The following is a 24,001-nucleotide window of genomic DNA, read 5'->3' as shown; positions in this document are numbered from 1 at the left end:
AGGTAAAAAGTAGAAAAACCCAAAATTTCCAAAGCAGATAAGATGGGGAGATCCCGATATTGAAACCACTGACGAAGGTTTTGGGAAAATTTGAAACACAATCTGCCAAAGTTTGGGTCAAAACGTAAAATTTAAACAAGCAAAAAAAAATGAAAAAAACTTTTTTTTTGTTTTAAATAAAATGTAAACATGTTTTATTTTTTAAAACAAATTAATCTCGTAGAATTTTAACCACAAAACCTTTGAGTTTTGATCTGGTTTTTCCCTTTTTTTAAAAAAAATTTAAAATTGGGGGGGTCCCCTTGGGAAAAAACATGGTTTTTAAAAAACCCGGGGGGGAAAAAGTTTGGGTTTTTTCATTTTTTTTGTTTCCAAACTTTCATAAAACAGTCAATATATGTTCCCTGACGAATTTTTACAATAATCTTCTCTGTTTTTTAAGTTTAAATTTTTAAACAAAAGGCCAACTGGAAAAAGACCCTAAAAAATTAAAAAATGTTTTTCCACTTAAAAATTATAAAAAATTTTAATAAACATAAACCCTTTAAAACCCTCTTTTTTAACCATAGACCAAAAAAGAAACACTAAATGAAATTTAAAACCCTTTTTTTCTCTTAAAGGGCTTTCGTTTTAAAAAAATTAACCCTGTTAAAAATTTTTTTACATTATTAAAAAAAGGTTTTAAATACCCAACCAAAACTCTTATACTTCAGATCTAAGGGGTCTTAAGCCTATTCCCAACCCAAAACAATGTTTCAATTTTTACACTTCATTCAAAAAATTTTCATTCCCCCGTCCCCCAAAAGTGAATTTTGGTTTAAACCCGGGGAACAAGAAAAAAAAACACAAAAGGGTGGTTTTAAAAAAAAATAGAATTTTAAAAAAAGAAAAATTTAAAAAAGACTGCCATTTTGGAAAATTCAACGCGCTGTAAAAAAACAACTTGGCCCAAAAAACCCAAAAAATAAATTTAAACATTTCAGCCCTCACAAAACTACCCCTTAAAAAAACTTCTCACAAACACCCTTGGGTAGCTCCCAACCCCAAAAGGGAAAAACATTAAAAAAAGTTCAAAAATTTAAAAGAAAAGTTCCTTTTACATCAACCCCGGGGAAAAAACCCTTTTTAAAACCTTGCCCAAAAAAATTCCCGCCAAACTCTTCACGAGGGTTCACAAAAAACAAGAAAATAAAAACCCGCAAGAACTTAATTTAAAACCTAAAAAAAAATAAAAAACCGGGGAAAAAGCTGAAAACGTTTTCCCTAATTTCCCGTCCCTAAAAGAAAATATGACCCTGCCACAATAAAAAATGAACAGAAATTTAAATTTTTTTAAAAAAATTTCTTAAACCCATTTTAACCCAAAATATAATTTAAAAAGGGTCATTTCCCCCCATAATTTTGGAAAAACGTTAAAAAAAGGGAAAATGGTTTTAAAAGTGCCCAAATCTTTGTTTTTTTAAAACCCAAATTTAAAAATTTTTCAAAGTTTTTTCCAAAAAATGCTTTTTTCCAAATTTTATCATTTTTTTTAAATTTTTGTGAAAAAACAGTAAAAAAATTTAGGAAAACCCCGGTTTTTTTTCATTAACAAATTAATAAAATCAACCCAAAGACACTTAATAAATTAAAAAATAAATTTTTTTACATAAAATTTTTAAGTACTAAATTCACCAAAAAACAAAAAAGAAAAAAATTTAAAATAATTATAATAATAACAACACAAAGCCAAAAAATTAAAGGCAAAACCCCAAAAAAAACATGGGAAACAAAGGGCCCATTTCTGTTTTTTCTATTTAGTTTCTCTTAAATTGGGAAAAAGAGTTTGGGAAACGAAAGCAGGATTTCCCGATCAGACTGCCCCGGGTGCCCCCCCAGACTGGGTTTTTTGGGTCCCAAAAGCTGGTCGCAAAAACCCTTTTTTGTTTTGGGTTTTGTTGGGGGCGCGGGGTCAAATTTAAAACCCTTTTCGGGTGTTTTTTTATAATTCTGGGAAAATTTTTTTTTTAAAAACCTTTAAACCCATGGAATTTTCCCTTTTTCCCAAAAGAAAAAAAGGACAATTGGGAAACAAAAAATTTGGGAAAAAACGAAATTTAAAGAAAAATTTTCCACCGTAAAAATTTGAATAATGTTTTCCCAAACCCAAACCCCCCGTAAAAAATTTGAATAAAGTTTCAACATAAAAAAATGTAAAAAAAATTTGGGTTAAATTTTTTCCCAAAATACCAAATGTTAAAAATTCGATATAGTTTCAAAATACCCCCCATTAAAAATTTGATAATTGGTTTTCCCCGAAAATTTTTTAAAATTTTTTTCCCTTTTTTTTAATTTCCCCTTTTAAAACTAAAACTTTTCGCCGTTTAAACCCCCGACAAAAGGAAAAAATGGTTTACCCGAAAATTTTAAAGCCCATTTTCCAAAACATACCAATTTTAAAAAAATTCCCATAAAAGGTTTTTTTGGGAAAATTTTTTTTATTAATGTTTTTTCCTTTTTTCAGTAAATGGGAAGTAAAGAAAAAAGGGGTTTGCCAAATAGGAAAAAAATAAAAAATTTTAAACCCGTTTTTCAAAATTTTCAAAAAATTTTTTATAGGGAAATTTCTAAACGGAATGTTTTGTAAATGTTTTATATGCTTTTTTTTTCAAGGCAAAACCCAAAAAAAGAACATACATCATTGTTTTTTTTTCCGAATTTTAGAGAAAAAAACATTCCAAAACCCCTCGAACCTTTTCCCCCTTTTTCGAAACCCCCGGCCCCCGCCAAATAAAAGACGTACAATTTTTTCCAAAACTCAGCTTCTTTTCTTGGGGCAGTAAACCCTTCCCCCTTAAAAATATTCCCTTTTTGAATTAACGATTTAAAGTTTTTTAGTCTTAAACTTTGGGGAATTTGTTTTCATTGCCGGGAAAATTTTGTGCAATTTAAAAATGAAAAAAATCCCCTCAAGTGGTTTCTGGAAAATCCCCCTGTCTTTGTTGTAAAGCGTCCGGGCCCTTCGTTTAAGTATAATGTTGGGGGGAATTTTTGGTGGCATCATTAAAACCCCTGGGAGTTTACTGCATCCGCCAAAAATTAAAGGGGAATTTTTCCTCTGAAAAAAAAAAGGGTTTTAAAAATTTCTACATTAAATGCGTAACTACAATACATGTATTCCACCCCAAAAAACAAACAATTCCCCAAAAAAGCCAAAATTAAAAGCTTTAGTAAAAAAGTAAATTTCCCCCAAAAAATTTTAAATAAAAAAAAAAAAAAAAAAACAAACAAAAAAAAATCAAAGCTATGTTGCTATGTTTCCCCCCCCCCAAAAATTTCTCTTCTCGAATAAGGATTTTATGAAATTTAAAAAAATGAATTTATGTTGATGAAAAATGCCGTAAAAATAACCCAATGAAATTTTAAAAGAAAAGAAACCTTTTTGATAATGAAAAGAAAGATCTTAATTTTTGGTGGGTTTATGATGACTGGGGCCCTTTGGTTGTAAACTAATAATTTTAAAATTTATTGAAACTTGGGGTAATAATGATCGACTTACAATGAAATTTTAAACTTTTATGGTGAAACATGAAAGCCGGGGGGTGTTAAATTATAATTATAAAGATTTAAGGGGCCTTTATAATAAAAGAAAGAACTGAAAAATCTTTGAAAGGTGATCAAAAGAAAAGCCAAATTTAAAAGATATGGGTTGGGGGGAAATGAAAAAAAAGCACAAAAATTAAAATTACTTAAAAACCCGCCTGGGTTTATAAGAAAAAACATAAAAAAAAAGTCAAAAAAAATTAAATTTTCATGTTTATTTTTTTGGGGGAGCTTTAAAACGTTTAAAAATGGGTAAAAAAACAAAAGTTTTTCTTTTTTAAAATCCCCTTTTATGCACAAATTTATTGGCTCAGTAATTTTAATGGCCCCAAAAAAAGGGGGTTGTATTACAAAAATATCCTGCTCGATGAATATGGATTTAGCTCTGTTTTTGTAAATCATAAAAATATGAATTATAAGTTATCTGTCTTTTCATTTAAGAAAACTGTAACGGAACTATAAGTTTTTGTTTGTTTGTTTGTTTGGATTTTTACGGCACGTCAACACATAACTGGCCATATCGTGCCGAATGCTATAATAGGCTTAAAATATTATGTAAAACATTGTAAATGACAATAGAAATGAGCCAATTAGATCCTAGAATACAAGTTTATCTCTTTTAAATAATCAATTATGTTTTTGATGAATTGTATTAAAAAGTTCTTTGAGTGAATTTACAGAATAAAATCTATTACGGGCCTGTGAAAAATCATGACATTCAAGAAGAAAATGCTTGACAGTAAAATTTTCATTTACAACCTACACAGAAAGGGGCATTGTCATTTGTTAGGAGATAAAGTGGGTAACTTTAGTGTGTCCAATTCGGCAATCGAAGAAAGAACTGTTTGATCACGGCGGGCTTTGACAGAGATAGAGATGGTGACATATCAAGAGATGGGTTTATATCGTGAAGTTTATTAAAAACGGCATTGTCCCAATTTGCTTTCCATTCAGATGATACGAGTTTATTTATAGCCGGTCTAAAATCACAAGCAGGTAACAATAAGTCAGTTTTTTGAAAATTTAATGATTGTTTAGCTAAAGCATCTACTTTTTCATTTCCTCGTATACCTTACAGAAACATTTTGGTGATATTGAGAAAAAATAAAATATGGAAATCCTTGTACATGCATTTAAAACCTTTCTGATTCCTTAAATAGAATAAATTTGTTTAAATTACGTAAAAGTATAACGAGGTTGCGCGTGTCGTCGTATAATTTATTTATAGAACATTTGAGACATGGGCGAAATCGAAAACCGATAATGAAAGATTATGTTAATTCTGTAGTAATGACATTGAAGATGAATTTCATTTCATAATCACATGCAAAAAGTATTCCGACCTGAGAAACAAATTCATACCAAAATACTATGTTAAAAACCCGTCCATGTACATTGATTTATTGAGTTCAAAAAAGAAAAGTCTTGTTGAATTTGGGAATTTATTTATCTCACAAGTAGAAAAGGTGTCAAGGAATAAGGCTCTCCGAAGAGTGCTTTATACGCTGTAAGTAGGCAATTTGTGTCACAATTTAAAAAGTTGGATGATAAAACAAAACAAACAAAAATTCATTTTAAACATTATATGATTTCATTAAAGGCCCGTTGCGCCCCAGAATTGCTTTAATTTTTATTTGATAAAAGCTTTTTTTTGGATTCCCCGTTTAAAGTTTCCAAATTGTTCACTATCTAAACCATCTTTTGCCTATGTTGCATTAGGCAATAAGTATAGCTTCGTGTGGAAGTCAAAATACTACTTTGTTGACATTTTGCTACTTTTATGACAAATAATTTTGCATTCATCGCTACTTTTAACGTGTTAAGTATCTTTAATGCTTATAACCATAATCTAAATTTTAAACTGATGTTTGTCCTTTCCTAAACAAGTAAATAATTATAAATAATTCCAATCTGTGGCATAACATGCCTTTAAGTGTCAGCAATATATAACAGATAATTTTACAAATATAGTTATTTTTGTTTTAGTTTTGAAGTGTGGAAACATCATTAATTTAACAGAACAATCAACATGATACAGATAAAATAAATTAGACTTACGTGTTTTTTTCTCAGTTGCCTGATCCAACTTTTCCATTTGCTCTTTGATCTCATCTGTTACTGTCTTTAAGTCATCTAAACGGGAAGTGCTCTTCTCCACGTCTTTCTTAATATTTACCACAACTTCTGACACGTTTTTGATGCTTTCTAAAAAAACAAATCTAGAGCTATTACGAAAGGTGATTCATATCCCACCTTATATCAAATAAGGTAAGAATTTGGAATGCCAGCCTATATTTGTTACTTATTTTCAATTAGAGTCAAAATCACTGAAGTGATTGATTGATTGATTGATTAATTGATTGATTGATATCCCTAATATACCATCTTGTTACCGCAATGATAAGATGGTCAAATAAAGGATGCATTAAAATTGTTTAATTTCAAGGAAAAAGAAAACTGTTTCCAAATTACAATATTTTGTCCAATCAAACCATGAAGTTCTTTTGTTCTATTTAATTTAGAAGAAACCACAGCTTTTCCTTTTTATTAAGTGGGCTGTAGCCAAACTCAATCGGACTTTTATTTTATAATATTATGTAAACCAAAATTTGTTCCAATTTAATACTTAATATTAATCCGCTTTGAATTTACTCGTAAAGGAGTTATCTTCTAGAAACTGCATATTATGCAAAAATGAAATCGAAAAAGCGTAACAAATGATTGAAAAAGAGAATAATTTGAAGCTACATTCATAATTGGCATGTATTTTATGATGTTATGCCCTTGTACATTGTGTTAGTCAAACAAAATTTTTAACAAATCTATCATCTGGTTTTTTTTTATTTTTTGTAAATTGAACAGTGAGGGCAAACCCAATTAAAAGATAAAATGGCCCACCAAATTTTTTAAAAAAAATCCAAGGCTTCATTACAGATTTAAAACACATATAAACCATTTTGCAAGAAAAGAAGAAAAAAGGATTTCATAAGAAATGTAAAAAAAAGTAGGGGGCCTAATCCCCAAATTTAAAATTAAAACATTACTGAAAGGGATGTGATATTTTGTGAGGGAAAAATCATTAAACTATTGCCCTATTAAAGGTTATAAAAGGGGCCATATTTTTTGTGAAAAAATGGGGGTTAGAGCCTAAATTTTAAAGTTGATACATATTTTAATAGTTTTAATCGGGTCCCCTATGTTACAAAAATTATTTAACCATTTTTTTTAAAAGGGGAAATTACGACCGGAAACCATGTTTTTCATTAAATATAGGCTAAAAAAGTGACATAACTCTGTGAAATAAGTAGTATCTTGACCTGTATTTTATGATGTTACATTTGTGAATAAAAAATTATTAAATAATTTGCCTCGTTCAAGAGTTTTCATCTGGATATCATGAATTGGACTAACAGACGGACTGACGAATGGACGAACCGACAAACGAACTGGCTCACTTCTTTACACCCCACCCTAAACTTCGTTTGAGGAGGTATAAATATTTTAGTAAGAAAGAAAAAATCAAACTTAAGTAGATCTACATACATTAAATTCAAAATGTTCGCAATTTTTCGTTACATGAACAGAAGCATAAGCTGCGTGAAATCATCGCTAACCCTACAAATGTTAGGTGGCGCTTTAACTTGTCTTAATATATTATTAACATGCATTAAATAACATAAGCACACTTGTAAATCATTTTGCAATGATTCATGTATTAAAACCATGTGATTGAATAGTGTTTATTTTTAAAAGTATATACTTTTTCACCCTTTTTGTTTGTTAATTTTGTTCACATCGACCCTGTTAAGGTAATATGTAAACTTTCCAGCTTTACCTGTGGAAGAAGATCTCAAATCATTCGTCTGTCTTTCCAAATTTTTAGACAGGTCTGAAAGTCCATCCTCACACTTTTTGTTGATCTCATCTGTAACCACCTTTAAGTTATCTAAACCGGAAGTACTCTCCTCAAGGTCTTTAATGATGTTTCCTACAACTTCTGTCATATTTCTCATGCTCTCTGTAGCAATAAAAAGTGAAACTTAGATACTATGCAAGAATAAAAACAATGAAGATTTAAAAATATATTAGCTTTGATTGAATGAAAGTTAAGGAACGATTGTAACAAAGTTTTCGTTCTGAGATGTTGCTTTGACAATTTTTTTTTTTCATTCCGAAAATTGGCAAAGTTTGCCCTTATATATAGAAATGATTCCAAACTAATAAATATTGGGTCTTTTCATTTGAGTTAGCTTTTATTAGTCATTTTGTCAACTAAGGCCCAGTTTGCGCTGTTTGTCAGAGTAGAATATGTAAATTCTTATTTACTATACGAAGGGAATTTTTTGTCAAATAAATAGTTTTTATACATTTTGTAAATGATTATCGACGCATGAAATGTATAATATTAAATAATATTTTCAATACGTAATAATCTCAATAATTCAAATCAGTATAATAATTAAAACATACTATAAACTTATTCACGTATATGGCTGCATGTTATTTTTTTTCCATTAAACTGCACACGCGGTTTTACATTAACGGAGGAGAATGCAATCATTAAAAGATAAAATAACGAAACCACGCGCTGTTGCTGCACATTTTATATGTGTGAGTCAGGACACCATGTCATGAACCGCCTCCGTGATCGAGTGGTTATAGTCGATGACTTCTAATCCAGTTACATCTCTGGCGTGGGTTCGATCCCCGGGAGATGCTTCGGTAGTTTAGCGCGGAGGAAGGTAGTCTAGTACTGGTGTAACTCTCCAGGAACGATGGTTAGGAAACTACCCGCCTAAATGACTGAAATACTGTTGGGAAAAGGCGTAAAATGAAACAAACAAACAAAACCATGTCATGCACGTAAACAAACAGCTTCCTGCAATAACAGACCTGGACCCGTCCGTGTTCACAAAGTAAAAATCTAAATTTTTGCTAACCTATGACAAATAGAAGCGAATGCTGACATACAGAAGCGGTTGCTGACATACAGTAGCGAATGCTGACATACGGCAGCGGTTGTTGACTTACAGTAGTGAATGCTGATGTACAGAAGCGGATGCTGACATACAGTAGCAAGTGCTGACATACAGAAGTGGATGCTGACATACAGCAACAAGTGCTGAGATACAGTAACGAATGCTGACATACAGTAGCAAGTGCTGACATACAGAAGTGGATACTGACATACAGTAGCAAGTGCTTACATACAGTAGTGGATACTGACATACAGTAGCAAGTGCTGACATACAGTAGTGGATACTGACATACAGTAGCAAGTGCTGAGATACAGTAGTGGATACTGACATACAGTAGCAAGTGCTGACATACAGTAGTGGATGCTGACATACAGAAGCAAGTGCTGACATACAGAAGCGAATGCTGATATACAGTTGCAAAGTGCTGACATACAGTAGTGGATACTGACATACAGTAGCAAGTGCTGATATACAGTAGTGGATGCTGACATACAGTAGCAAGTGCTGGCAAACAGTAGTCGATACTGACATACAGCAGCAAGTGCTGATATACAGTAGTGGATACTGACATACAGTAGCAAATGCTGACATACAGAATCGGATGCCGACATACAGTATCGGATGCTGACATACAGAAGTGGATGCTGACATACAGAAGGAAGTGCTGACCCCATAAAACAGGAAAGGCGAATGCTTACTAACAAAAAGAAAAAAAAGGCAAGTGGAATGACATACAGAAAGCGAATGCTGACATACAGTAGCAAGTGCTGACATACAGTAGCGGATGCTGACATACGGTAGTTGGTGATGACATTAAGAAGCGGATGATGACATACTGAAGCGAATGCTGACATAGAGTAGTGGATGCTGACATACAGAAGCGAAGGCTAACATATAGTAGTGTGTGCTGCCATACATTAGCGGAAGCTGGCATACAGAAAAGAGTACTGACATACATAAGCGGATGCTAACATACAGAAGCGTTTGCTGACATACAGCAGCGAATGCTGACATACAGAAGAAAATACTGACACAGTAGCGGTTCCTGGCATACTGAAGCGGATGCTGGCATACAGATGCAGATGCTGACATACAGAAGTGGATGATGACAAACAGTATCGCGTGCTGACATACAAAAGCGAATGCTGACACACAGAAGCGAATGATGACATACAGTAGCGGATGCTGACATACAGAAGCAAATATTGACCTACAGAAGTTAATGCAAACATACAGAAGCAGATGGTGACCTTTGGAATTAAATGCCCACCTACAAAAGCAAATGCTGACATACAGAAGCAAATACCGACATGCAGAAACAAATGCTCACATACAGAATCAAATGCTGACACACAGAAGAGAATGCTGACATACAGAAGCGAATACTGACATACAGTAGTGGATGCTGGCATACAGAAGTGAATGCTGACATACAGAAGCGGATGCTGACATACAGTAACGGTTGCTGACATACAGTAGCGAATACTGACATACAGAAGCAAATACTGACATACAGAAGCGGATGCTGGCATACCGAAGCGAATGCTGGCATACAGAAGCGAACGCAGGCGTACAGAAGCGGATGCTGACATACAGTAGCAGATGTTGACAAACAGAAGCAAATGCTGACATACAGTAGCGGATGCTGGCATATAGAAGCGGATGCTGACATACAGTAGTGGATGTTGACATACAGAAGCAAATGCTGACATACAGTAGCGGATGCTGGCATATAGAAGCGGATGCTGACATACCGTAGCAGTTGCTGACATACAGTAGCGAATGCTGACATACAGAAATGAAATGAATGCTGACATACAGAAGCAAAAACTGACATACAGTAACGGTTGCTGGTATACAGAATCAGATGCTGACATACAGAAGCGGATGCTGGCATTCGGAAGCAGACGCTGGCATACAGAAGCGGATGCTGACATACAGTAGCGGTTGCTGGCAAAAAGTAGCGTTTGCTGACATACAAAAGCGGTTGCCGGCTTACAGAAGCGGATGCTGACATACAGAAGCGGATGCTTTCATACAGTTGCGAATGCTGACATACAGAAGCGAATGCTGACATACAGAAGCAAAAACTGACATACAGTAACTGTTGCTGTTATACAGAATCAGATGCTGACATACAGAAGCGGATGCTGGCATATAGAAGCGGATGCTAGCATACAGAAGCGGATGCTGAAAATATCCGGCGGAATTGTATGGATATGCAGACGATCATAAAGTGGCATTTAAAATTAGAGCTGGTGACCATCACAGCGAACAAATCGTTTGCCAAAAACTCACTGACTGTCTTAATGATATTGTGTCATGGATGACCAGATTTAAGTTAAAAATTACAATAGCAAACAGAAATTATCATTTATGTACAAGACATCAGCTGAAGAAATTGAAACATTTCCAGTGTCAATGTTTGGTGGGTCGAAGTCACTGTGTTGAAATGTGAGAGACTTGAGTACAGAAATGACAGCACTTTAAGTTTTGACATCCATATTCAAAAAAGTGTCAGATTGCACACATGCAGTTAAGAATTTGAAAGCAATCAGAAAACATCTCACTCAGAAATCTGCAGAAATCCTTGTTCACGGTTTGATTCATTCACATTTAGACTTTTGCAATGGACTCTATTCGCTGATATTTCAGCCTATCAACTTGATAAATTACAAACGTGTGCAGAATAATGCTGCTAGAATTGTCATGGAGCTGCTTACTATCAATCCAGTGCTGAAAAATTCTTAAATTCACTCCACTGGCTTCCAATTCGAGCAATAATCTTGTACAAATTATTGTGACTGTGTTTCGTGTTGCAAATGGCACCGCTCCATTGCATCTTCGTAAAATTGTTCACTAAATGCCAGAGTCAGTACAGAAAAGACTGAGATCCTCATCATCTAGCTCCACATTCAGTTTGATATACCATCAACAAATTCAAAACTTGCTGATAGATCCTTGGCTATTGTGGGACCTAAATGGTGGAATTCACTCATTGCCAGACTATCTGAAAGACATTACCAATGGAAAATCAGTTTAAGCCAAACTTAAAACATACTTGTTGGACTGTTTTTCAAAAACTAGAGTTGTAGATGGCTGTGCCATCGAGACTGGGTTTGGGAGTGCCTTGATTAAGCATATGTGTATATAGTCTTAATAATGTACAGCGCAATCGAATATTTAATACATGTTTGCGCTATATAAATGTCTTGTATTTGTATTTATTATTATCTGTCAGTTTGTAAGTTGAACAAATGTTAACATGTATATTTATGTATGTTTGTATTTATGTTTGTATTGCAAAACAGGCTGTATACATGAACCACTTGTGCAACATTTTGAACATTGTTAACGCAGTATTCAGGTCGCACAAGGAGTAAGCAGACTGGTTTCGGCAAGTGGGTCGCGCGCCAGTCTACTTTTCCACATAACGCAAACAAAAGGGTATATAAGCTGATTTTTTGTTGGGGTCCTTTAGGATGAGTTGTTGTAGTTTAAGTGTTTAATTTGCTTATAGACTTTTGCTAGTATATAAATTATTATGATGCATAATTTTCTTTTAATTGATTTGATTATCATGCTTTTACTTTGACTTAATCTATACAAGCATAGAGTTCTAAATGAAAGACATTTTTAGCGAAAACGTGTTAAAATAGATATCTGTTCAAACAATTGTTTGGGTAATTTTCATTGGAAAACCTCCCGTTACAAGTTCAAACTGCTATGAAACTATAAAAAGGGCTTCAATACTGATGATACTTGGCGCAATGCTTACAGGACCATAGTCTCTGTAACAGCATGCTCGATATTTTATTTCCTTTTACCATGGCAACGGGGGACGTCTCAAAATTGCCTAAAATCAGTATTTTGCATTGTTTCTTTTCCCATCTAAACTGATTTCAAAGTGCTGCAACTTCTCAATGGATTGAGGTAGAGTAATTTGCTCTATCTCTTGCTGCTTTGATGCCCTTTGATGCTTTGCATCAATGCTTTTCATGTTATATCATGAAACACCAATTGTCGCGAAACATGCAAAGGACATTTTGAAAAGTAAAATCCATGACAGTTTGTGTTTTGGCTTATTAACATATGGATTTTTATATTTCTTACCATGATTAGTTGTTAATATGTGTAGAAAATGAGTAGGATAATAGGTACAAAGAAAATGTACATGCTTTGATATTTTCATCATCTTATGTTACTGACTACAGTAGTGACACAAATAGAACACTTTTGCACTACAGTCATGTCACATTACATTTACAAGTCTTGTTAGTCTTGTTTGTATTCAATGGAATTACTTTCCTTACCAGGTAGGCATCAGTATTTTTTTAATTTAATATCTGGCTCCTCTCTTATGGACAATACATGTATACGATAAGTATAATGGTGCAAAAAAATGATTTACAAAACATTCCGAAAAATCATGGATTTATATTACAGTACTTCATATGAAATTAACATGACCTGTGCGTATGAATGATTTGCTAAGGTATCTGTAATGAGCGCATTTTTTGCGCGGAGCTTCTCAATTGCTGCATTGTAGCAACATTTGTACTTGTTTATTAAGTTGTTATCAATCTCTCTGAAAAGCTTAAACCAATGGTTATAAATAGTACGAGACTCTGAAAGACAATTCTAAATATTGAAAGATAAAAATGAAAAGTCGACTAAGAGGAAAAAAGTACAAACATAAATTTTGCAAATAATATCAGAAAAGAGAATGAAAGAGCTGGCGCAGCTGCTTTGTCAATATTTTATGTATATCTCGATACCTCTTAAACATCCATGCTATCATATGTAACAATTTCGAATAATAGAAATCAATAAGAAGAAGAATTTTGAGATTGTCATTTTCGAAATGAATATTATTAATTTAATTTTGATACGAAATATAAAGTCAACATTTAGGTTTCAAAAATGTATGATCAACAGAAAATAACAATGTTTTGTACATAAACATGATTTACTGGTAGTAATAACATAGTTAGCAGACATGTAATTTTAATCTTTTCTACACGTGTTTATTTATTAACCGCCACCAGAGACTCTCTTTTTCTCTCGCAGCTAAATACCAATAATTAATATTCTCGCACTAAGTAAGATTTAAAATAGGAATCACGCTCTCCTGATCTCACAGATATTCTTGTTTATTTATAACCCGCAAGTTCACTAGCGCGCGATCTGCTAAAAATCTGTATTAATTATTGATATACTATACTGTTTGTTTTTATCGGAGCATTTGCAGTTGCCAAGTACTGGGGAGGTGCATGTAGGATCCCATGTGTGCATAAGGTTGTGGGAGAAATTCGTTTTTCTGCACATAATGATGAGATATAATAACAGAAATATGCATCATCTTCTTATATCTTTCAATAATTGATTAATTACCGCTTCCAACAGTATTTCAATTATGGTAGCAGAGGGAATTCAACAAACCAGTGTTCCACTGTCAACATCTTCATAGGCACTTATTATTTCATATACAATTTCAAAGCGCCATTTAGAACTTGTACTTCGTTCAAGCCAGAAGCTAAAGAACTAGTTATCTATACACCTACACTCTTGCTTACTAAGCAAAAGCATCACCTACACTCTTGCTTAATAAGCAAAAGTATATCCTTAGTGTAAAATGTTAATAAAATAAATAAAAGTAAAGGTAACATATCTTATGATAAATAGAATATCACCAAAGCATACATTATATATTACTCAATGTTTGCTAAACACCATAAGTGTATGTTAATATGATCACGAGTATAAAATAGACTTCTTTCCAATTTCTGAAAGTTCTGATTCAGCAAGGTTTTGAGCTAGTCCCCTGACATGAATCCGTGTTGACTAATCCGTTACAACTCGTCATGGAAAGCATGAACCCCAATGTTTTTATGTTTTGATCAGGTGTATAATGACATGTCTATAGTTAAACGACGACATTACCGGCTGATTGTCATTTAGTGGCCAACATTTCTAATATCACTCACTTCGATAATTATGCCGAATGCTAACATAAGGAGGCATTTGAGAGAAGCAAACTCATGGAGGGCTGTAGAGATGGTGCAGAAGGTGGCCACCTTCGCAATGTTGGTGCGGTGCTTTGTGTACACAACATCGTCATCACCAGAGCCTGAGAGAGCTACAGGCTACATGGCAAACCCGCCAGGAGGCATGCTGGAGGTCGGCAAAGGGTCACAACACAAGCTCAGGATTGGTTTTTGGTCGTTCAAGCACGTGGTGCAAGGGTTTCGTCAGCAACTTCTATTTAGAAATTACCTTGTTAATGTAGGGTCCGTGTTTCCACGCAGACGGTGCGTAGAATGCTGCATGAAGACAAGACCTTGCATACCTTGCATATACGGTGGACCGTGGTAGACTGGAGACACGGTCTGTTAACTGATAAGTCCAGGTTCTGCCTAGACTTCACAGATAGGAGTGCTACAATCTGAAGGAGACGAGGTGAGCGGTTTCAGACGGTAAATATTGCTGAGCATGACCGATGCGGAGTTAGGTCAGTAATGGTGTTGGGAGGCATCAGCTGGGACGGACGAACCGACCCGGTTGTGCTTAATAAAGATACATTGACAGGCCAGCGATACATAAACGACATCTTTAACAACAAGGTGAGGTGGTATGCTGGAGTAGTCTGCAATAAGTTCATTCTAATGAACAATTATTACCGCCCCTATTGGGCGGTCTAGGAATACCTAGAGAGGGAGTCTATCGAGCGAAAGAACTTGCCAGCTCACTCACCTGACTTAAATCCAATAAAACACATGTGGAATGAGTTGCAGGTTAGAATTTCAGGTCGTCAGCTGCAACCCAGAACCATCTATGAGCTTGCAGCCATGTTGGTCCAAGAATGGGCAGGAATACCCGTTAGAACGATCACAAACCCAATACTGAGTATGAGAAGGCGCTGCCAGCCAGCCCCTTTAAGATTTATTAATGTGTATGATAAAAGAAAGTTATTCTATAGTCGTTAGTTGTTTAAAGAAACTGTCAAAAAGAAAAATTGTCTCAGAAATTAAAACATTTAGACTTTTTGCCAGCTGTTGGGAATATGATTTTTGAAAAAGGGGAAAAAGAGGATGTTTTGGAACCCTATTCAACCCTGTTCACTCAAATAAAATAAGCAATTAGGCTTATAATCGTTATATTTGGTGGCAATGTTGATCCACGCTTGTAAATAACCTATGCAGAGCAATACCCTTTTGGGAGCAAATATTTGCTTGGAGGTGTTGCTTTACATATGTAAATTGAAGTGGAAATCTTTAGGAAAAATAAAATTTTTGAGGGCCGCTCTGTAGAAGTTATGCGTAATAAAACGAGTTAGTTACGAGGATATAACACTGCATGGGGCGACACCGAGGGATGTTACTGCTAAAACAAATGTCGAGCCTGTTAAGCCGAGACGATTTTTTTTGCAGAAACATTCCGAGATGTCACGCAGCCAGTTTGATACCCTCGTAACCAACGAGTTTCATATATTATAGCTGTTGAAACAAAAGCAGCAAATAAAAGATATTTTCAGTGTTTTTCCCTCCCTTGTGCCTTTCTCCTTCATATGAATCATTGAAAAAACTGTCATGTTATATATCAATACATATTTCAAATCCTCAATGAAAGTGTACTAAGTGCAATGGGCTAGTAAGAACAAAGAAAAAATTCCAAACCATGCAATAATTAAGTAAAAAGGGGGTAATTAAGTACACGTTTACTGGAATAGCATAGTGGTTATATAGTGTGTCCAAGTTTAGAAGGGTTCATTTACTAATTTATAAACCTATTACCATGTCAATATAATTAGTCTATGTAATGCACAAACTAAAAAATGGTTAGCAAAAATAAATAATTTTGTTTTTTAAAGACTTTTTTCAAATATTCTTAACAGAATTGAATAGTGTTTCTTAATTTCATTCATCATTTATTTTGGCACATTCGTATGTATATTTACTTTTTATTGCATTCTTTTATCGTGTGTCCCATTTGTCTGTATGAGTTTTTATGAAATTGTTTTAACGTAACATAGATTCGTTGATTCCAGACATACAGCTTAATCCATTTAGGTCTAAAATACTTTTCACTTGAGCAGCCCAGATATGGCCCGCTCTCAGCGTCAGCCTTTGAAAACGTATAGGTCTGCTTTATTAGTTAAGATTCCATGTGCACTAAATATTTTTGTCCAAAATTTAATAATGTTTATTGTCCTAAATACAGCTAGTGGAACGCGTCCGAGTTTTCCGTAAAGCGCAGAAAGGTTTGTTGAATGATTCACGCATAATACACGATGTTACAGTGCTATGTCGGTCGCCTCATGCAACCCCCTTATTTCACACCCAAAGTTAAGAATATACCCATATCATATAAACTTATTTTTGTATTTCCTGATCGCAGGAATGCTGACATTCAAGATCAGGAACAGTGCTTTCGGGCAATCTTAATAACAAAAAGTAATTCTTAAAACAACTAAAACTAGCGTTGTAAAAGAGAGAAATATTTGAATGTTCGTACAAATATCTAACGAATTGTAACGTATTCATAGTTTAAAAATAGCTTTGACTTATAGAATTGTAAAAAATGTACAATCACAAATTACGCGGGTGAATATCATCTTAATCAATTAAAACTTCTCGGCTCTTTTCGTAAAGCTTCGGCTTATTGTGATTGGAATTAAACGATTTGTTATTAGACTTTCTGGAAAATAAAGTAAGGATGTTGACTCTAGGACAAAGAGAAATTTAGGACAGTCGACGATCAATCAATTTCTACCATAAGTAACGGTCTCGATAATTTATTAACATCAGTGTTAAACAACATTTTTATTGGGAACAAAATATCTCCAAATTAATAAGAACTAACAACCCTTATGGAAATTCTAAATTTAGAGTGATTTGGTTTGTTTCAGACTTATTTCTCATACCAGGGGTAACACACTCGTTCAGGAAGCGAGAGGACTGAGGTTCAAATCCCAGTCAAGACAACTTTTTTTACGTGTCTTTTTAGCGATTTTAACATTCTTTCTTAAGGAATTTGCCATGATATGCAATGACAAAGTATGACTGTCACAAAAAATGTACATAAATGATTTCATAATTCAAGTAAGAAACTCTGGTTTTGCAAAATTCCGTATGTATCAAACTCAAACTGTTATAGCAAAAAATGTAAACGCAGTCGTTGCAAAAAGGTACCCTGCAAGATGAATTATAGTATATCAAAATAAACTTATACAGGAAAATACATACATACATACAGTACGGATAAGAAAATACCGCAGAGCTTGCAGCCCATTGATTTGTTTAATTGGTAACTTGATATTATTAAAGATGGTAAATTAATTGGTAACTCAATATTATTAAAGATGGTACGAAAAGCATGCAATACATTTTTGACTGCGATACCAGTTTCCATTTTTAAATAATGTGATACCTAAATATTTAAATGACTTAACAACTTCTTAGGTTGTATCTTCAATATAAAAGTTATGTTGAGAGTGACGTCCTTTTTCAAATATTAATATCTCAGTTTTTGTAGTATTGATTGTAAGATCCCACTCCCCAAAATACGTTACAAGATTATTAATCATAGACTGTAAGCTTCCGCATAAACTACTTGGTCATCAGCATACAATAGAAAAAAGTATTTTACTTCATTGATTGTGAATTTGTATTAATATTGTGTGTGACGTCATTAACGAAGTACATAAATAGCAAGGGGTAACTCAGGTCCCCTTGTTTTTATCCAATGTAAGTTTGATGATTCTCAATTGAACTTTACACAAGACATAACAACAGTATACATTGCCTTTACGGCCCGTACAAATTTACTACTAACTGTTTGTCTGTTGAAAGTTTTTAAAATAATTATGTTTAATTAATTCTATCAAAACATCTAATCAACAGAACAGCAATAAAGTTTTTTTCCCCCAAGTCTAAAACTTTACTTAAAACAGAATGTAGGACAAAAATACAATCAATTATTGACACCCTTTGGAATTGATTTTTGTAAAGTGTATCATATTTATTGACAAATGCCTCGATAATTCTTATCAACATTTACATCCCCTTTTTGTATTTTCTGATCGCAGATCAGAAAATTCAATGCTGACATTCAATCTCGGACACAGAAGCTTCACGACAAACCTAATAACAAGTTGTTCTCAATACAGCTTAAAACTAGCGATGTAAAAGGAAGAAATATTTTTATTTTGTTATAAGTATCAAACAAATTACAACGCATTCAAAGTTTAAAAGTAGCGTTGGCTTATAGAATTGTCAATTCACCAATTACGCGGATGAATATGAAAATGCTATTTTTAGCGATGTCGATTACCGAATACTGTACCTCTGTCGAGTAGTGGAATATATACATATATACATGTCGGACATAAATCAGGATTACCATGGAGCTAAATATAAGATTTACATATCTGTGGGACTACAAACCCTGCAATTAGAATTATATGATTTTATTCAGGCTGATTTCGTTAAACATCTCCGTGGTGCAGGGCTAACGCGCTTGTTTAGGGTGTGAGAGGTCTGGGGTTCAAATCCCAGTCGAGGCAACTTTTTTTATTAAGGAAGTAGCCACGATATGCAAGGATAAAGTGTGGATGTCAAAAACAATAACATAAATGAATTTTGATGCAACTCTAGTCATGCAAAATTCCGTATCAAACTCAAAATGTTATAGTAAAAAAAATACAAACGCAGTCGCTGAATCTCGGTGCCCTGCAAGGTGAATTATAGTTTATAAAAATTAATTTATACAGCAAAATACATACAAATATACAGTACAATTTTGATTGGAAAGATCAGAAAATACCACAGAGCTTGCAGCCCTTTGATTTAAAGATAGGTGTAATTATTCCTAAACCCAAGGAACTAGGATATTCACAATTGTTAAATATTCTATTATATATTTCCAATAATAGAAATGAAATTAAATCATTGCAAGATTTAGATAATTCACTTTGAAGGTTATCTAGCCCTGGAATTTTATTACTGTTTTAGAGAAAAACTGTGGATCTAACTTCTTGTTTTGTAAAATTACCATCTAGGTCAACGTCGGACTGGTCGTTCTGCGGAATATAGTCGCTATTTTCACTACTCGGCGGATCCTCACCAAACATGCATTTAAAATGGTTAAAAAACTACGAGATTAAGAATATCAGCTTTTCATGGTGCCCTTTTAAAAGATTATTTTCGATTTCCAAAATTGTCTAGGTTGAGGTTTAGCTAAATTGCTAATTTTCTGTCCTACATATTAAATGCTTTCTGCTTCACTTTATTATACTTAGTTCTAGCACGAGTGAACAATACCCTGTTTTCAGTTGTTTTATTAAGATCAATATTATTACGTGCGCGTTCAAACTTTTTGCCGAAACGCAGTTAGCTACCAGTCTTAAGTTTGCTTGTTTTTCTAGAGTGTATGGTTACATGTTTTGTGTAAGATTTATCGAAGATTCTTTGCGCACTATCAGCCATTTATGTCGTACATTCGCTTACCACGTCATCAATTGGTGCATGAGATGTGATTAAATGCATCTTGTTTAATAGTGACCTTTGCACGAAAAAGATGGGTTTTTATGTCATCCCATACTATTTTAGAGGTCATGGTAGCTGGGTTGACCGGTGAATTCGTGCACGTGCTAACGTTGTCGTCTGCTAAGCGTAGCGAAAATTTAAACTCGATCGGCGCATGATCTTAGTGTTGATTAAATTCTGATACATGTATAATGAACTGCGACACCACAGTTTCAAAGTCTGAAAGGTTTAATAGTTAAGTTTCCTGGTTCGTTATTTAACCGGCCATTTGCAATTAGTAACCCAGTAGATAGACATATATCTACCATTGTAGTCAATAGCTGTATCTTTGTTTACTCGAGGTGGAATAGATACGTTTGTATTTAATAAATCTAATATTTGATCTAAATATTTACCAAAAACAAACAACGAAATCCTCTACACTTGAACCTACTATTTAGGGATGACGAGCAATATTCCAACAAATGTGTACGTCAAAACGAAGGGAAATTATACGTAAAATCGAAGTTTACGAGTATGTAGCAAAGATAAAAGAAAGATATCAGTATAAAGGCATACACTAGTGAACATTGTAAAATTTAAATGAAGAACAGGATGTTTTATGGATAAAAAGTCGCAATTCTGCCGCCGCCGCCGATAGGGGGCGCTTTGAAGTCATACTAACGCTCTTTCTTTACAGAATAATGCTGCTGAAGTAAAGCTTAAATATGAACATGTTTGCATACCAAAAAGTCATCAAGATCTTTGATGTTGTCAAATTTCGATAGGAAAGTAGCGAGCTAACTTAAAATTTATAGAAAAATAAGAAAACACATTTCTTTATTTCAAATGATTGGGAAATGATTGTTTTTAAATTTTGGTTGATTATAGTGTTGTTTAAAAACATCTCACTTCTAGTATTTTAAGAATTCCCCTGCATCTTGAAATGTTCGGGTATAATCCCCAATAATTAAGTTGACTCTGAACAACTTTGTAGGAGAATTTGATTTGGGAGGATGATTTTTAAATGGAATTGCAAAAAAGGGATATAATTTGCAAATAAATAATGATTGTTCATGCGCGCCACAAATGATGGGACCATCTTTATTTCTTTAAGCAGACTTGGAAGAGGAAATATAACATAAATTTTTTAGTTCCTACACTGGTAAGTGTTGTAGTAACTCTTGCTGTAACTGTGAAGTCACATAAAATAATAGATTCATGGGCATGAAATGCCATGGTTTTGTCGAAAAAGAAATTTCCATGTTTATTTAAAATCTGTGGAATGTCCTTTTATGCAAGACAATATACAATGCCAATAAGGTTGTGTACAATAACCTAACAGCAGACGAAACAAAATATCATTGGATAATGTTTTATGGACTTTCCCCGAAAAAGCATAAAAGTTAGTAATCTAAATGATTGTGAAGTAATTTCTCTTCAACCTGTATAATAAATGCTTTTCAAACAACTTCAATTATGATACATTTTTAAAGTATCTTGAGGTCAAAAACCCTAAAAACATAAAATTTGAAAATTTTACATATATCAACAGGGACACTTAAAATGGAAATATATGTAGAAATATACTCAGTCTTATACAGAAAATTGATTTTAGAGCAATTTTCAGACCGACTTGAGTTTTAATTTTTCATATTTAAGTTAAAAAATATTGAGCAATAAAAGTGATAACTATTGAAAAAGGCAGTGAACATCTTTTAACGTTCTGAAATTTTGTACATTATATTGGTATAAACCTAAATCAAATGGTATAAATATTTTGAAAAAAAGTTCTGATCCAGTCATGTCAAAGAATACCTCAGATGAGTCCCCTTAATAAGTTGTGTCATCTTAGAATAAATACTTTGATATAATACCTTTAATTTCCGCTAGTTCTGAAGATGTATTTTGTCTAAGTTCTTTAAGTTCTGAAGATGTATTGTTGATTTCTTGTCTAAGGTCTTCAATTTCTGCTTTTTGGTCCTCGAGAACATTCTTCTGTTTGTCAAAATCTGTTCGAAGTCCACGTACTATTAAAGCATTCAGATCGTTTTCTCTACAATTATCATTGTTTGCAAGCAACACATTCAAGTTGCCAATGATAACGAGTATAGAGAGCAGAAATTTCATTTTTCAATAAAATTTGATTTAAAATATCCGCATATAATCAACGAAGTCCGTTTATAAACTATTCTCACGTTAGAGTTTAATTTGTTCCTGTTTAGCAAACAGTCTGAAATATTTTAACTGAATAAAAATATATTTTGTTTACGGTACAGGTAATCAGTTTTTCCTCGTATCTCTACACAATAATTATCGTACACCTTATAAAGACAGCCCACATCATATTTTACTAAGTTTTATCAGAAGATAATATTACTGTTCTGTATCAATCGCAACTTTTCGGCCCTTTCCGTCAGTCAATAGTATGAATATTCAGAACTGATGCGGTATTTCGGTCTAACTTACGCTAAAAACCCAAACATGTAAAGAAATAATAATTAAATGCTGGGAGTTGTTGACAAATTTATTTCCAATATATGTAGTAAAAGTCCACCTAAAATAAGTTAATTCATAGGTACAAAAGCAAACAATACCTTATTTATATATTTATTATTATGGCTGTAGAAACCGATAGTAAAAAAACAACATTTTGACATTGAGTCGGATTTGTTTAAAATTAAACATCAATGGGCATATTTAAATTACCTTTCTAAGCTTCTCAATTCCTCCATCATAAACTGAAATCCAACAGGGCTTTGACTCTTCCAATAAACCAGCAGAAGCTGTCGGCAATTTGTTTACCTCTTTTCCATTGTCGGCCTCCTTGGATCATTTTTTAAAGTCTTCGCGACCTTTTTTCCTATCATTAGTCCTTAAAGAAATTTTATTCCGACTAGAATGGAATAATAAACCCAACAAGGGTCTATATCCCTTAAAATGACATAATAAATTTCTAAAATAATATGAAAGTCCAGTGATAACTTTGAAACTTTAAAACGTAATAAAATAAAAAGGCGGGAATGCCACACCCATGTAAAAAACGACTTCGAGAAACAATTTTGAAAATCAAGCGACACTACACAAAATACTAATAGCAATGGAAACTGGAAACAAGTCCCTATAAATAGCCAAGATTTATGAATATCAAATCTAAACCAATGAGAATTTTGATTTGTTGATGCTAAGAAACGAACACTAAAAATAGAACTAAAAGGTAAACAAACCAATGAAGCGTAAATAGTTATTTTAATGCTTAAAATAATTCAATTGTTGTCAGACATACGTATTTTCAAGCATAAGAGTACCGAAACAAACATTACTTTTCTTTTGGATGTCAAATATATACATTCGTTTTACATTATCACACCTGAAACCACGTGGTAAAACTACTTTCAATCCGTATTGTTTTTGAGGTTATTAGGGGGCAGGGGACCAAAAAATGAACAAATTTGTATTTCAGTGCGGCAAGAAACACAATTCCAAATATCTAAAAACTGTTTCACAGGCAGATAACCAGTTGCACAGCATTATTCAATGATATATTACATACATTGAAGAAAATGATAGTTTGCATGCATTGCTCCTTAAAAATATGACTGACAGCAATTTATATTAACCCCCACCCAGCCAAAATTACACCTCAAATATATCAATATGGACAATTTTCATCAAGGTGCAGCATACTCAAGAATCCGCCCGATTCCTTTAAAAATATCACTAACACACAGTGCAAGCAATTGCATTTTTAAAAATGACTAAGAAAGTGTCTGTCATACGTTTAGATTTTCCACAAAATTTATCCGCAATTTTCAAGATTTTCAAGATTTTATTCAAAACCAAGGCATATAATATGCATAAAGTTATGATTTATCAACAATATAATGAACAGTTATTCAAAAGTGATTAACAAAA

At 33.4% G+C, this 24,001-nt stretch overlaps 1 protein-coding gene across 1 annotated transcript; it reads right to left on the bottom strand.

Annotated features, from left to right (window-relative positions):
• Positions 1-5,640: 5,640 nt before the first annotated feature.
• Positions 5,641-22,435, bottom strand: LOC132746342 (uncharacterized protein R10E11.5-like; the record flags this gene model as incomplete). Its single annotated transcript, XM_060735454.1, has 3 exons — positions 21,964-22,435; positions 7,418-7,600; positions 5,641-5,787 (listed from the first exon to the last, which is right to left on the bottom strand). Coding segments are annotated over exons 1-3 (583 nt in total), but the record flags the coding sequence as incomplete, so codon positions are not given.
• Between the last annotated feature and the right edge of the window lie 1,566 nt (positions 22,436-24,001).

Source organism: Ruditapes philippinarum, unplaced genomic scaffold, assembly GCF_026571515.1.
Source record: "Ruditapes philippinarum isolate M1 unplaced genomic scaffold, ASM2657151v2 ctg4606_1_1_1_1, whole genome shotgun sequence".
Taxonomy (NCBI): domain Eukaryota; kingdom Metazoa; phylum Mollusca; class Bivalvia; order Venerida; family Veneridae; genus Ruditapes; species Ruditapes philippinarum.
Note: the sequence above shows the minus strand (reverse complement) of the source record. Positions and strands in the feature narration are given on the sequence as shown.